This window comes from Suricata suricatta, chromosome 13, assembly GCF_006229205.1.
Source record: "Suricata suricatta isolate VVHF042 chromosome 13, meerkat_22Aug2017_6uvM2_HiC, whole genome shotgun sequence".
In the NCBI taxonomy this organism is placed as follows: Eukaryota; Metazoa; Chordata; class Mammalia; order Carnivora; family Herpestidae; genus Suricata; species Suricata suricatta.
This window is the reverse complement of record NC_043712.1, coordinates 1,117,384-1,130,771: the sequence shown is the minus strand read 5'-3', so window position 1 is coordinate 1,130,771 and position 13,388 is coordinate 1,117,384. Positions and strand designations below refer to the sequence as shown.

The 13,388-nt window shown below is 67.9% G+C and overlaps 1 protein-coding gene across 14 annotated transcripts in view; it reads right to left on the bottom strand.

Moving 5' to 3' along the window:
* KCNT1 (potassium sodium-activated channel subfamily T member 1) overlaps nt 1–12,611 on the bottom strand; it is a 29,505-nt gene extending 16,894 nt beyond the window's left edge. For 4 of the 14 annotated variants that reach the window (XR_003901879.1, XM_029920288.1, XM_029920290.1 and 1 more), the window contains exons 1-9: nt 6,640–7,151; nt 6,024–6,123; nt 3,864–3,920; nt 3,046–3,094; nt 2,915–2,974; nt 2,747–2,821; nt 2,598–2,681; nt 2,205–2,299; nt 1,067–1,247 (exon numbers count right to left, since the gene is read on the bottom strand). Coding sequence is in view for 13 of the 14 variants with exons in the window: in XM_029920288.1 (XP_029776148.1) it covers nt 1,067–1,247; nt 2,205–2,299; nt 2,598–2,681; nt 2,747–2,821; nt 2,915–2,974; nt 3,046–3,094; nt 3,864–3,920; nt 6,024–6,123; nt 6,640–7,084 (1,146 nt within the window). In the remaining variant the exon portion in view is untranslated. Of the gene's footprint in view, nt 1–1,066; nt 1,248–2,204; nt 2,300–2,597; nt 2,682–2,746; nt 2,822–2,914; nt 2,975–3,045; nt 3,095–3,564; nt 3,665–3,863; nt 4,029–4,077; nt 4,218–4,746; nt 4,827–6,023; nt 6,124–6,639; nt 7,152–12,432 lie in introns of those variants that run through there. The other 10 variants (XM_029920297.1, XM_029920295.1, XM_029920293.1 and 7 more) reach the window with 10 other exon arrangements.
* Nucleotides 12,612–13,388: the final 777 nt, after the last annotated feature.

Here is a 13,388-nt window from a genome sequence, read left to right as displayed (position 1 = left end):
CCCTGTGCAGGATGGGGGGCCCTGTGCAGGACGGGGGGTCCCCTGTGTAGGATGAGGGGTCCCCTGTGCAGGATGGGGTCCCCTGTGCAGGCTGGGGGTTCCCCTGTGCAGGATGGGGGGTCCCCTGTGCAGGATGGGGGTTCCCCTGTGCAGGCTGGGGGTTCCCCTGTGCAGGATGGGGGCTCTGACACAGGCACTCGGCTCTGGCCTCACAACCACAGCTGTGCTCTGGGCTCTGGGCCTCGAGACCCTCGGCTGCAGGAAGGCCTGGCGACACGCGCGCCCCCCCAGGCTGAGGTGGGGACTAAATGGCGGATCAACTCTGACTCTCATCCACTCGGAACCTCCCGCTGGGACCTTATTTGGAAACAGGGTCTTTACAGATGTGATTAGTTGAGACCAGGTCAGATAGATCAGAAGACGCAGAGGGACCCACAGGGAGAAGGCACGTCTATACGGGGCTGAGATGGGAGGGATGCAGCTGAAACCCGGCGGGGGTGGGGAGCAGGCAGCCCCGGAAGCTGGGAGGGCTCAGGGAGCCGCCCTCAGGGCCTCCGGGAGGGGCTGGCAGACACCTCAGACTCAGGCTCTGACCTGACCGACCTGACCGGGAGAGAGCGCATTTCTGTCGTTCTAAGCCCCGATCTGTGACGCCATCAGAGCCCTCCCTGCTGCCTCCTGGGAGGGAGGCTCAGCCGTCTCTGCGCCCCTCTGGCAGGCTAACTGGTGAGCAGGCTTAGAGAGAAGGACTCCGGGAGAAAACCGTCACTCATCTCTTCCCCAAAAACCAGGGGCATCCGTGGTCCGGGGTACATGCCCCCAGCCCAGAGGGGCGGCCGAGGGAGCTGGCACGGGACCAGCAGACCGTGGTGCCCATCAAGAATGACCCCCCGGCTCCTCGCCCCGCCAGCCACGGCCTCACGGGTGCCAGAGCCCCAGCAGCTCCCTGCGCGACCTCAGGTCTCGGCCGCTGCCCCTCCCGTGGGCCACTCCGTCAGCGCCGGTCTCCGGCTTTGCCCACTTCTGTGCGAGGTGCAGGCGGCCCGCGTGGGGGCTGGGGGCCTACCTGCAGCGGGAGCACCACGAGGGCCACGCAGATCATGATGACCACCAGCAGCTGGGACGGCCAGATCTTGGGCGTCACGTCGCCATAGCCCACGGTGGAGAAGGTGACGATGCAGAAGTAGAAAGCCGTGAGGAGGGACAGGTTGTCCCCTGCGCGCTCCAGGTGCTGGATGCCACAGGTCCTGGAAGTCCAGGCGTCACTGGGCTGTGGGAGGGGCCTGGGCCACCGGGTGGCGGGCTCCGAAGGCCTTCCCACCGCAGCCCAGGCGCCTGGCTCTCCCCTTGGATATCCCCTTTCCAGCTCTTTCGAAACCCCTGGGAAACGTGCCCTGCATGGATGTGGGCCCCCACTGGGGGATTGTGGGCCTGGGGGTCAGTGGGGGTGGGCGCACGCCCTGGCTGTGAGCCCCGACAGGCCACCCCACTGGAGCCTCATCCTCACCCAGGACGGCGGGCAGGGTGCAGGGCTTGCCCAGCCCCCTTCCGGGCACAGAGCCAACAGCCCCACTTCCCACATCTGTGACCCCGAGGACACGTCCCCACACTGGAAGGAGCTGACAGCAGGGCCCACAGCACGGGGTGGCACAGAGAGGTGCGTGAGACCCTCCCCCAGGGGGACAGAGGGCACACCGGCTGCTGGGAGAGAGCAGGCCGAACCAGTGGGAGCTTTGTGCCCTGTGGCTGCTTGTCCCCTCTGCTGAGCTCTGTGTGCTGTGGGCAGGGTGTGGGGGAGGAGAGGCAGGGAGCACGTAGCCCTCCTTCCATGCTTCCTGGGCCCTGGCGCCTGCCTCACATCCTGGCCTGGGGGATAGGCCGTGGTGACCACCTTCACCAGCACGGGGCAGGCCGGTGCCCCAGAGCCCCTATGGGAGCGGAGCACGAATACCCCCCTGGCCGTTCCAGACCTCGTTCTCAGCTGGACCTCAAGCCAAAGGGTCCCCGCGGGGCTTGGGCTGGTGCCCGGCCTCCCGAGGTGCGGACCCGGAAGCCAGCGGAGGAGCCAGACCCCGGCCCAACCCAGCCTGGGACCGGGGGCTCCTCGCTGTCCCCGGGCCTTGGGCCGGGCTGCCCGCGGCCACTGCAAGGTCTTCGGCAGCCCTGCCCGGGGAAGGGCCACGGGGCTCCCGGAGGGCACTCACCCCGTGAAGACGAGGCACAGCAGGGTGCAGAACAGGATGAGGACCTGGTTGAACATGGCCGACTGCGTCCGCAGGATGGCGCGGTGGAAGTCATTCTGTGGGACGCGGGCTGTCAGGCGCCTGGACCTGCCGCGGAGCCCAGGGCCCTTCCGGCGGGCGCGTGAGTCAGGTGGTGAGCAGGCGAGGGGACGGCACGGCCCCCTCCCAGGCGCCCCCCTCCCCACCACCGGGCTCCCGCTGACAGCTCTGAAAGAGATGGCGGCCACTCAGCCAAGGGTCCGTCCATGGGCCTGGGTCTCGGGGCCTGATCTTTGTGGCCCCTTTGCCCTCGCCCCGCATGCGCGTGCACCCCCCTCCCTCTGGCCTCGGCCTGGGGGCGGGCCCGGCGCTCACGATCATGTTCTCCAGGGCGAGCTTGGCCAGCCAGCAGTTCAGAAACACGGGAATGAACAGGTTCCGCAGGGGCGCCCAGAATATCTGTGGGGGAGGCGGGTCAGGGGCGCGGCCGCGCCGTCCCCCACCCCGGCAGGCCTCTCACCCACCGTGACGATGAAGGGCAGCGTGTTGATCATCTCCAGGACAAAAGAGACTCGGAAGATCTGCTCCCAGATGTTGCCCTGGGGGCCGTGGGGTGGCGGGGAGGAGAAGCCAGGTCAGGGAATGGAGGGGGGCAGAGGGGAGGGCAGGCCGGGGTGGGGGGTGGTACTCACTTTGTAGCTGAGGTAAATGAGGAGCATTGTCTCCAGGAAGCTTATTATGGCCACGATGACCTGGGGGGGGCGCGCAGGCTGAGTGGGGCTGGGGGGAGCAGGACCCCCCCGGAGCCACGCCCCCCACTCACCTGAATCGCCCACAGAGTCATCTTTCTTTCCACCCAGAGGATGGGCGCCCTGGGGAGGGAGGGAGGTGGGCCTCGGGCTGGTATCCCCCAGCCCCCCCATCCCCCGGCCTCCCATGACCTCGAGCTGTTCCCCGGGCTGATGGAGGGCACCCACCTTCCCCCCTCCCAGGGGACAAGGACACCAAGGGAAGGGGTGGTCCCCCAGGAAAGGAGGTAACAGTGAGGCCGGGCCCATGCTGGGCATGGGGCAGGGCTGCGGGCTCAGGAGGCCTGTGGCCCTGGACAGGCTCGTGGGGCATGTGTGGACTGAGCTCCCGGGAGGTGAAGCAAGAAGGGGCTGAGGTGGGGTCTGGTTCCAGCACTGGTGGGTCTGACAGAAGAAGCCGGCTGCCTGTACAGGCGGGCTCAGGGGACGAGCCGAGTGAGGCAGGAGGTGGCTGGGCCCCTGGGGACATGTCCTAACGCTGGGCCAGATGTCACGGTCCTTCTGGGGTCACTTGCACTGCTTGATGGAGGCACCTGCATCTCCTTGGTGCGGGATCGTGAACAGTAGGAGCAGCCTCCGACCCACTGTAGGGCCCCCGAGCGGCCCCTCCCCACCCGCGGTCTGAGGGCTGAGCTGGGAGTTGGGGGGACACCGAGTCAAGCCACTTGTGGTGACACCTGTAATTCTGTAACTGCCCCCAAGGCCTGAGGTGCTCTGCAGGGACAGCCCAGGGCCGCCCACTGCACGGGCCAAGGTGAGCATCCAGCCGGGGGGGAGTGGGGGTGCCGGGCACCGGGCCAGGGGAAGGGCGGGCACGGGGCAGGGAACTCACCAGTTGATCTCAGAGGACGAGGCGTTGAAGGTGTAATTCTGCTTCGGGCAGCCCCAGCTGTGGAGAGACAGGGCTGGCACAGCCGGGTCCCTGGAGAGGCCCGTCCCTCGGCTGGCGTGGGTTCGGGGCGCATGGTGGGCGGGCACCCGCTCCCCCCCAGGGCCAGCTCCCCACAGCGCAGACAAGCATCTGGGCTCCTACAGCCTGCCCCCACCCTGCACACCCCCTGGCCGGGTCTCGGCGGAGGAGGGGCCGACAGGCCAGGCAGGAAAGCGCAGCGCTCTGGGATGTGAAAGGCCGAGGGCAGGGAGGAGCTAGGAATTCCGCTGGTCTGGCAGCAGGTTCCCGGGAGGGCTGTGCAAGGTCAGAGACATGGCATTCAGTGCCTCCGGGGGCCGGAGCTGCCGCAAAGGCCGGACGATGCACTCAAGACAGGGAGAGAGAGCTGAGCACCCACCCTGAGGGGAACGAGGTGCATGTCTCCGCGTCACCCCCAGGAACAGGCCTCTCTACGCAGCTGGGTGCCCAGCCTCTGGGAAGGGGGTGGCGGCAGACCTGTTGGTTCTGCCTCAGCTGTGACCAGTGCCAAGGTCACGGGCCCAGAGGACCTCACGCTCACATTGCCCCCTGGTGATAGACAGCTCCTCTCACTTTTCTTCCAACTGACCCACTTCCCCGGGCCTCACTGGGGCTGTTATTGCAAACGCCCTGCCCACAGAGGTGGCTGGTGTCCTCACACCCACCTACCGCCAGCCGCCCGCCCGCCATCCATCCAGCCTGCATCCGTCAATCCGTTCCTCGTCCGTCCCCCACCCTCCAGCCTGCCCGTCCGTTCGCCCACCCACGCCCTAGTCTCCTCACCACCCCTTGCCCTCCCACCCACCCATCCATGTGCTAGGCGCCGGGCAATGACTTCAAGACCTGGTCCCTGCAGGGATGTGGAACCAGATGTCCCAGGAGCCTCTGGAAAGAGAAGGGGGATGAACTCAGGAAAGCGGCTTGAGAGTCAGCGACCCGTTTTCCTTCTCCAGCTGGGACGAAGACGAGAGGGGCTCTAGGGGAGGGTCCAAGAGTGTCTGGCTGGGGGACACGCCAGCTCCACACAGGGACAGGGCCGTCTGCACTGTCCTCAGGCCCCAGCTTCTTCCCAGCTCAGCCCCCCCCCCCAAGTCAGGTGGCCACTTCAGCCTCAGGGAAGAGGCTGGAAGGATCCGCTCTGAGGGGTGTGCCCGTTCACCCAGGGGCCAGCGATGACCAGGCCGTGCCCGTCCCGGCTGCAGGCCCGCAGCACCTGAGTGCCCGCCCTCAGTGTGAGCAGAACCAACGATCCTAGACATTTGAGGAAACTCACTCCACGTGAGCTCAGGAGAAGCAGACATGGAGCCGAAGAGGAAAACATAAGAAAGAGACAGGGCTCCGGAGCGGCGGGAAGCAAGAAGGAAGCCTCCGAGATGAAAGCACAATACAGAAGCCCGGGCTGGGCGCAGCCCCAAGGAAGTCACCCAGAAGGAGCGCGGGGAGAGACGGGAGACAGGGTCGTCCAGGGCCACACGGCTGGGCACCGCAAGTCCAGAGACGGGAGGAAAAAGGTGCGGTCTCCAGAGTGGGAGGGAAGTGGCCGTGCCAAGGCGTCACGGGGACTGCCCGACTCGGGCTCGGGGAGACCGCACCACCAGCCCCCAAGGGAGAAAGTGTGCTTCCCACACGGTGACTCGCAGGAACGGGTAGCAGGAGACCATGCAGCGAGAGGGACCGACTGCCGTGGTCGCGGGCCTGCGAGCCAACTCTGACCCGGAGGAAGCGGGCAGCGCCTGCTCTGTGCCAGCGAGGGGGCCCAGGAGGGGCAGGAGGTCCTGCTCGGCTCGAACCCTGCCCCTCCCCAGCTGAAGGCACAGCACCGCTCCCGCACGGCCGGACGCGCACGCACACACCGCTCCCGCACGGCCGGACGCGCGCAAACAGACGCTCCCGGGCATGGGGTGCCTTTCACCCCAAGCTGAGCCTGTGGGTCAGCAGGACCCTGAGTGTGGCATCCAGAACCTGCTCTGTGGGGGAGGACACTGGGAAGGAAGGACTCCCGGGGGGCTGGGCACACCCCCCCAGCGCTGACCCTGCGGCCTCTGTCCCAGCAAGCCGCCCCCAGCCCCGCGGGCCGCCCACCATCCGATCCCCAGGGCCGGGTCATCCAGCAGGACGCGGACGATGTACAGCAGGCAGGTGAGCAACTTCAGGGAGAAGTTGAACAGCCGGATCCTCAGGCCTGGGGGGGGCGGGTGAGGGGGGGATGTCAGGACTCCTGGGCCACCTGAGCCCCACTCAAGTCCTTGCCGACAGCTCCCCCTGGGGCACCGGGGTACCCTGGGCTGTGCTGCCCCCAAGGACTGAGGGGTGCTCTGCATTGCTGGGGGAGACCCTCCATCCCTGTCCCACCTTCCAGCCATGCCGTGCGCCCCTGGAGACAGAAGGGTGGGGGCACACTGGTGGACTGGGACCCATGCCTCATCCTGCGCCCCAGATGGGGGCCCAGGGGGCCAAGCTCCTGCTGGGAAGGCGGGGTGGGGGAGGGGTGGCAGGTGGCCCGAGACCCCTCCAGGGTGCAGGTAGGAGGGCCGGGGCCACCTGGGAGGAGGCTGTGCCAGTGCCATGGCCCAGCCCGGTGTCCAGGCGGGGGGCAGGGTTCCCACGGGTCCCAGGTCCCCCCTCCCACTGGGAAGAAGGTGGCCTGAAGCTGAGGGGCCCTCTCACCCCCCCCCCCCCCCCGCAGGCCCCCACTCACTGGATCTCTGGTTCTTGATGAAGAACAGCTTGAGCCGCTCCTTGAAGGTGTTCTCGTTGACGTAGAACTCCACCTGGACCCTGGGGGTGAGGGAGGGACATGGGGGGCTTGGCCAGTGAGGGCTCCAGCAGGGGGACAAGCCCAAAGCCCAGGGCCGGACTGCTTCTCTCCCACTGCAGGAGCCGACAGGCCAGCGGGGACAGCAGGACCAGGAGGGGCCCCCGGTGCCCGGCCTGCCCCGTGGTCCCGGCAGACCTGCCTGCCAGCCCTTCCAAAGCCCTCGGGCACAGCTGGGCTGGCTGGCTGCTACCTTCTCAGCACCAGGCCCCTCCAGGCCCCCCGGGGTGAAGAGCCACGGGTCCTCAGCCTTGACTGTCACAGGGAGCCCGCCACCAGGATTGAATGAGCCTTGAGTGACCCTCAGCACGGGGCTCAAAACACCCATATCATCGAAGTAGGCATGGAAACCGTTGGTGGGCTGCGCTGTCTGCTGCCCCCCAGCGGCTGCTCCCTGAGGCTGCAGCCTGCAAGAGGGTGGGGTGCGGGGGCGGGGGGGCTCTAGCCCAGTCTGCTCTCCTCTCAGGCTCACCGGCACCCCTGGCCGATCCCCAGGCCCCCGCAGTCCTGTCCCGGCTCCCAGCCTCCTGGGGACCGGCCCCAGCACACCCAGTGTGTCAGGGAGGGAGCGGAGTCGGGAAGGGCCATCGGGTCCCTGGGGGTAACACGGGGCCTGGGGCAATGGGTGGCCGCTGTGCCCTGCCCGCGGGTCTGGTGGGGGCCTGCTGTCCCCCTAGGAGGGGAACCCTGGTCTGACGACAGTAGGAAGGGTGGAGCGTGGGCCTGGGGGTCCCACCTCCCGGCCCTCGTCCCCCGGGGCAGGGGGCTCCGGCCTGGGGGCCAGTGGGTCATGAGTGGCCTTGCCTGTAGGACTCCAGCTCCCCCGGGGGACCCAGCACCGCTCTCCCGTCGACACGGAGTGGGGTGCTCTGCTGGGGCGGCCGTGCCGTGTGCGAGCCGTGTCAGACCGGCCCCCTCCCGCAGCCTGGCCCGGGCGCAGGACGGCGTGACACGCACGAGGCTTCGGATGCGCTGACCTGCTCCGGGCAGTGGAGGGGGGCCACGGGGGCCCCCGCCGCTTGCGGGGCTCAAGAAGGGCCCCAGAAGAGGACCAGGTGCCATAGGCCCTTCCCCTACCTTGGGTCCTGGTGCAAGGTGGTCACCCACCCCAGGGACCCCTGGAGTCAGAGCAGCAGGATGGGCCTCCCACATTCCAGAGCCAGTGTACCCACCGTACCCCAGCACACCCCCTGTGCCCCACGGCACCCCCAGTGCACCCAGCACACATCCTGTGCCCCATGGAACCCCCACCGCACCCAGCACACCCTCTGTGCCCCACGGCACCCCACTGTACCCCCATACCCCAGCACACGACCTGTGCCCCACGGCACCCCAGCAAGACTCCTTTCCTCTCTCTCCTCAGAGCCCTCACCCTGTCCTCCCAGCTTGCTCCTGAACCCCTGAATCCCACCCTCCTCAGCAGGTGCCGCCTGGAGCTGGGTGGGGGCCCCTGAGGGTCTCTGTGGGCAGTTGGTCTGACAAGGCTGGCTGGGCCCGGGCCCGGGCCCGGTGCCGGCAGGTTAGGGGGACAGACACGCAAGTCGGTGAGCCCGGGGGAAGCGCGCCCAGCTCAGGACCAGCCCTCCCTCACGCCCTCCTGCCCCATCGCAGCTTCCACAGAGAGGCCTCCCCACCCCACCCAGGCCCTCCACTCAGGCCACTTCCGGTAGGTGTCAGGGATGCATCCTTATCTGACCAACGAGCCCCCCCCCCCCAGCTCCTTCCTCCTCAGCTTCTCAGGGCACTGACCATGCTGGCCTCTGTGTCCGCCCCCAGACTCCTGGGCTGCCCCTGATCTCAACTCTGAGTGTGGGATGCCCCAGAGCCCACCTGGCCCGCTTGCCCAAGGTGACTTTGAAGCCCCAGCCCTGCTCTGAGCCCCCGGCTGCCCTCCAACATTGCCCTGTGGGGTGCCCACCCTAGACCAAGCAGGAGCCAGAGGTGCTCCCTCTCCCCACCTCAGACCTGGCGCTCTATGCTGCTGAGAGCCTCCCTCCCCTCCTCCTCTTCCCCTCCCACCCCCTCCTCCCCCACTCCCTCCAGGGTCCCCTGCCTCCTCTTGCTGGGCAGCTGGATGCCAGCTGTGGAGACAAAGCAGGAGGCCAGAGTCCAGGGCTCCTTCCTGTGCTCTCTGTTGGGAAAAGCCAGTGACCTCAGCACCTTCTCCGGGGACCCCAAACCCTGACCCAACCATCTGCTTGCCCCCACTTCCCACCAGCCCCTTGCTGCACGTGGTGCATCCCTGATGCCTGCCGGACGCCCCTGCCCAGGCCCGAGGGGTCAGGACCGCGACCTGGGACTGGCCGCCCCGGACACCTTTGCTTCCAGGTCCCCTGGGTCCCCAGAAACGGAACCCTAGTCACTCCTCAGCCAGCCCTGGTCCCCGGGGTCAGCTGTAGACGCCCACTGGCACAGCCCCCAAGGCGGTCAGCGGTGGGAGAGGGCTGGTGAGGGAGTGGCCGCGGGCCGGGGGTGTGGCTGCCTCAGGAACCTCCTTCACTCTTAACTTTACACGAGCTATGGCTGCCGGCGTCCGGCACCGCCACAGACGGACGACAAGTGTCCATTTATCCTAAAGTACAGTCAAGGCCACAAGCGTAATTAGGCCCAGACGGGTGCTGGGCCGGCGCAGGAGGGAGCCTCGGAGAGTTCTGGACCCTGGTGGCCCTAAGGCTTGTGGCACAGCCTGGGCCCGGCTGAAGGACGCCCTTGGCCCAGCAAGTTCACCGGAACAAGCAGATGGGCTCTGGGGTCACGGACGGGTCACAGACAGAGGCCCTGGCCCTCCCCGACCCGGCTGCTCTGTGGCCCTCGCCTGGGGGACAGGCGGTGACAGGAAGCGTCTGCCACAGGTGTTTTGAGGGAGCAGCTCGGGGGGCTCTGGCTCCGGAGAGAGTCAGCCTGACCTCCCCACCTCTCCGGCTGGCCCTCGTCACGTCTGCTGCGTGCTCGTGCCCGATGGAGGATTAAGTGAGAGGCCACCCGAGTGCGTGGCCTGCAGCCTGGCACCCGTCAGCTCAGGTGGCACCGTGATCTCTTTCTAGTCCCGACAGCAGCCAGCTCTGTTGCTCCCATCCCCCAGAAGGGACGGGCTCCCGGGCCACAAGTCCACGTGTGGGGCTGCAGAGTGCATGTGGCTGATGCCCTCCACGGGCAGGGGGCAGGGGTGCGACCCCGGGCCAGCCGTGGCTCCTGCGTGGGGCGCGTGACCAAGCCCACGGGAGGCCACCCTGGGGCTGAGGGAAGGGCTGAGCGGGAGAGGGGTCCTGAGACACACGGGCCGGGGCTCAGCCTCGACATCAAGCCGCCCCAAAGCCACCACGGTGGGGCAAAGAGGTCTACTCGCACCGGGTCCCTGCGCCTTCATCCACTCGGCCCGAGGCCCTGAGGGGAGGCTGCCGCTTGCTGAGGGGCCCAGGAAGAAGGTCTAAAGCCAGGGGGCCCCCAGGGTATGGTCTCGGGGCCTCAGAAAGCCCTGGGCGTAACCCCCGGGGTCAGGCCATGAGCCCCAAACCCAGGCCTCCCCCATGGGACAGTCCAGGCTCCTCTGTCCTCAGAGGCTGCCAGCCCTCAGGCTGGTGAGGACAGGGGTCCGGGCCGAGCAGACAGAAGGGCCATCTCACCGAGCCCGGCCCTGGGGCTCCTCAGAAGGCTCCAGCCAGACTCCTCCTGACACGCACGGGAAGTGAGGCTCGCCAAGGCCCAGGACGGTCAGAGGCAGCGGGGCCCTGGGGCTCTGCATGGGAGCAGGGCCTCTCGGAAGTTTGGGCTAGAAGGGTCCCCAGCTGGCTCTGCCCCATCCCCACGTGGCCACGCTGGGGTGGACCCACGGAGCCCCCCTTATGCCGGCAAAGCAGCTCAAACCTCCCCCACCCGAAACTGGGACAGGACACTCCAGGCGAGGGTGGCTGCCCAGGGGTGAGCTGGGCAGGTGGAGGCTGCGGGCTGCGCAGCCCCTTCTGACCGGCAGGCTGACCCGTGGGCCAGCAGGCAGGCGGCCCTGGGAACAGGCCTTCCAGGGCGCCCTGGCAGGTGGCTCGGGCACAGATGGCCTCTGCCAGGAACCCTCCAGAGGCAGGCGGAGGGAGGGGGAGGAGAGGGGCAGGCGGCTGGACACTGAGCACACGGCAAGGTGTGTGCACTCACATGGGGCCAAGGTCCTACTGTCTGTCTGCTCCCCTCCGGGCGGCGCTGGGTGCTGGTGGCTCCCCCCCACCACAGGAACCCATGGACTGACAGGCAAGAGGGACAGACGGCCCAGGCCTAACTGCCAATCCCAGGCCAGCTATTCTGAGAAAGGGCAGAGCCTACGACCAGCCCAGGAAGGGACCCAGACCAGGATGGACATGTGGCCTGCTCCACCCCCACCCCCCCCACAGGCACTTCCTGTAGGCGTGAGCAAGGGGCCAGGCTTGGGGGCAGAGGACGGGCAGGGATGCCTGCTGAGGAGTGAGGCACCAGGGGTGGGGGATGGGGTAGGGCTGAAGGCTGCTTTGTCCTCCCCACTCCCAGCCCCAAGTTTGCAGACTCGCCTGCGGCGGGGGTGGGGGGTTGGTGGCCGTGTGGGCAAAGATCCCCACAAGGACATCCGTCCAGGTCCCACGACCCTCCTGGGGGGGTGCGGGGCTCTGGATCCATGGGGGCCGAAAGGCTTTCCTCTAGCTCCTGCCCAGGGCCACAGGCCAGCTCCCTCGGGCCACCTGCTGCCCCAGGGCGGCCTGCTGTCAGGGCCCTCCCGTGTCGGGACCCAGAAGTGCAGAACAGCCTGGGGAACGGAGGCAGGGCAGGGCCGGCAGTGGCTTCTCTAACTGACAGGTGACCCCAGCTTGCACCTGGCCTGCAGGGGGCCCCACCTGGGACCGCCTGTGCCCGTCAGAGAGGACTATTCCAACACCCTCGGCTGGGCCGGGGCGTCGGTGGACACGGGGCATCTGCGCTACCGGGGAAACGCTGGGGTGGCCCTGCGGGTGCTGGAGGGGCCCTCCGCCCCACCTACTAGCACCGCAGCGTGGGGGGCTGGGCCGGGGAGCCCGAGGCCCGCGACTGTGGCCCACTTGCCAGGGTAATCGCAGGTCCGAGTCGCAGGTGCAGGGGGGACAAGTGTCAACAGTTGGACACACTGAGTGACCTGTGGCTGTCGCTGCTGACAATGGTAATTAATGATATCGCGTCCCACTTAGTGGCCACACCGAACGCCGGGGGCCTGGGCAGGATGGGGCTGCTCTGAGGAGGATGCTGGTCTTCCCAGCCTCAAAGCCACCCTCCACTTGACCTAGATCTTAACGGAAGCCAGGATGCGCCTGGGGGCCTGCACAGACAGCCGGGCTTGGCGGAGTGGGGAGGCTCCCAGCAGTCTTCTGCATGCCCGTCCCCACACATGCAAATGGTGGGGACTCCTGAGGGCTGTGGATATCCGCCTCTGGACGGCCCTGTTTCCTACCTGGTCTGGCCCTCCCCCCACCCAGGGGACCACCCCACTGTCCCGTCCCGGGCCTCAGCTTTGTCCCCCCGCAGCGGCACCTGACGGCACGGGGAGCCGGTGGCCAGTGCTGCGTTGCGCCTGCCCCCACCTAGCCGCAGGGCAGACTGGATTCTGAGCCCCCTCCTCCCTGGGCCTGCTGGGGGAGCAAGGACCCTTGTCTGCCCCTGCTGCGGCCCCTCCCTGCAAGCACTTACTGAGACAGAGAGGAGTCCAGGCTGAAATCTTCCACGTGAAGCCTGGGGACAGACATGGTGGTCACATCAACATGGAAGACGGACGGACGGGGGGCTTGGACTCCTGGACCAGGTAGGGGCACAGACACTCAAGGAACTCTGGGCAGGGTCCGAGGGAAGTGGTGGGGTGGGGGTGGGCACCCCTGTGCACACCTCCAGACCCGTGGAGCCCGCAGGCAGGCGGAGGTGCCCACGGGAGGCAGCCCGTGGTGAGGCACTTACCGGGCCTGGCCCCCTTGGTGCCTAAGAAAGCAGCACAGCGCCTGTAGCACATGCACCCCGTGCCCAGGCCAGACCACACGCAAGGCCAAGGCCAGAGACACCTGCCTTCAGCACACTGGCTTGGCAAGAATCCATCTATCTGGCGAGTGCTCACTGTGCCTGCCCTCGCCAAGCCCGCCTCGGGCACCAGACCCCTGCTCTAGGGAAGGGCACCATCAGCCCCACTTTATGCCCAGGAAGCTGATGTGGCAAGAGGCAGTTCCCACACAGGGTGGACGCACTGGCCAGGGCCTCGTCATCAGGTCTGTCCACTGCCCCTCTGCTCTTCCGCCCTCTACGGGCCAGGCCACAGAGCCCACCAGCCCTGTGCCCTGATTTCCCAGGGAGAGGACAGGCGGGGCTGGGAGCTGAGGCTTCCTGGGGGGCACCCAGGTGCACCCCTGCACTGGGACAGCAACCACACACCTGCTACCCTTCGGGCGCCCTGCCCTAGGAGTCTCCCAGACTGGCCACAGGAGCTGACACCCCGATGGCTGGGCCTGGGCTGGAGGGGAGGCCGGCAGGGCCAAGGGGGGGGGGCGGACTGGTGGCTGCTCTGAGGCTGGGCTGGAGGGGAGGCTGGCGGAAGGGGGGCTGGTGGCAGCTCTGAGGCTGGGCTGGAGGGGAGGCTGGCGGAAGGGGGGCTGGTGGCAGCT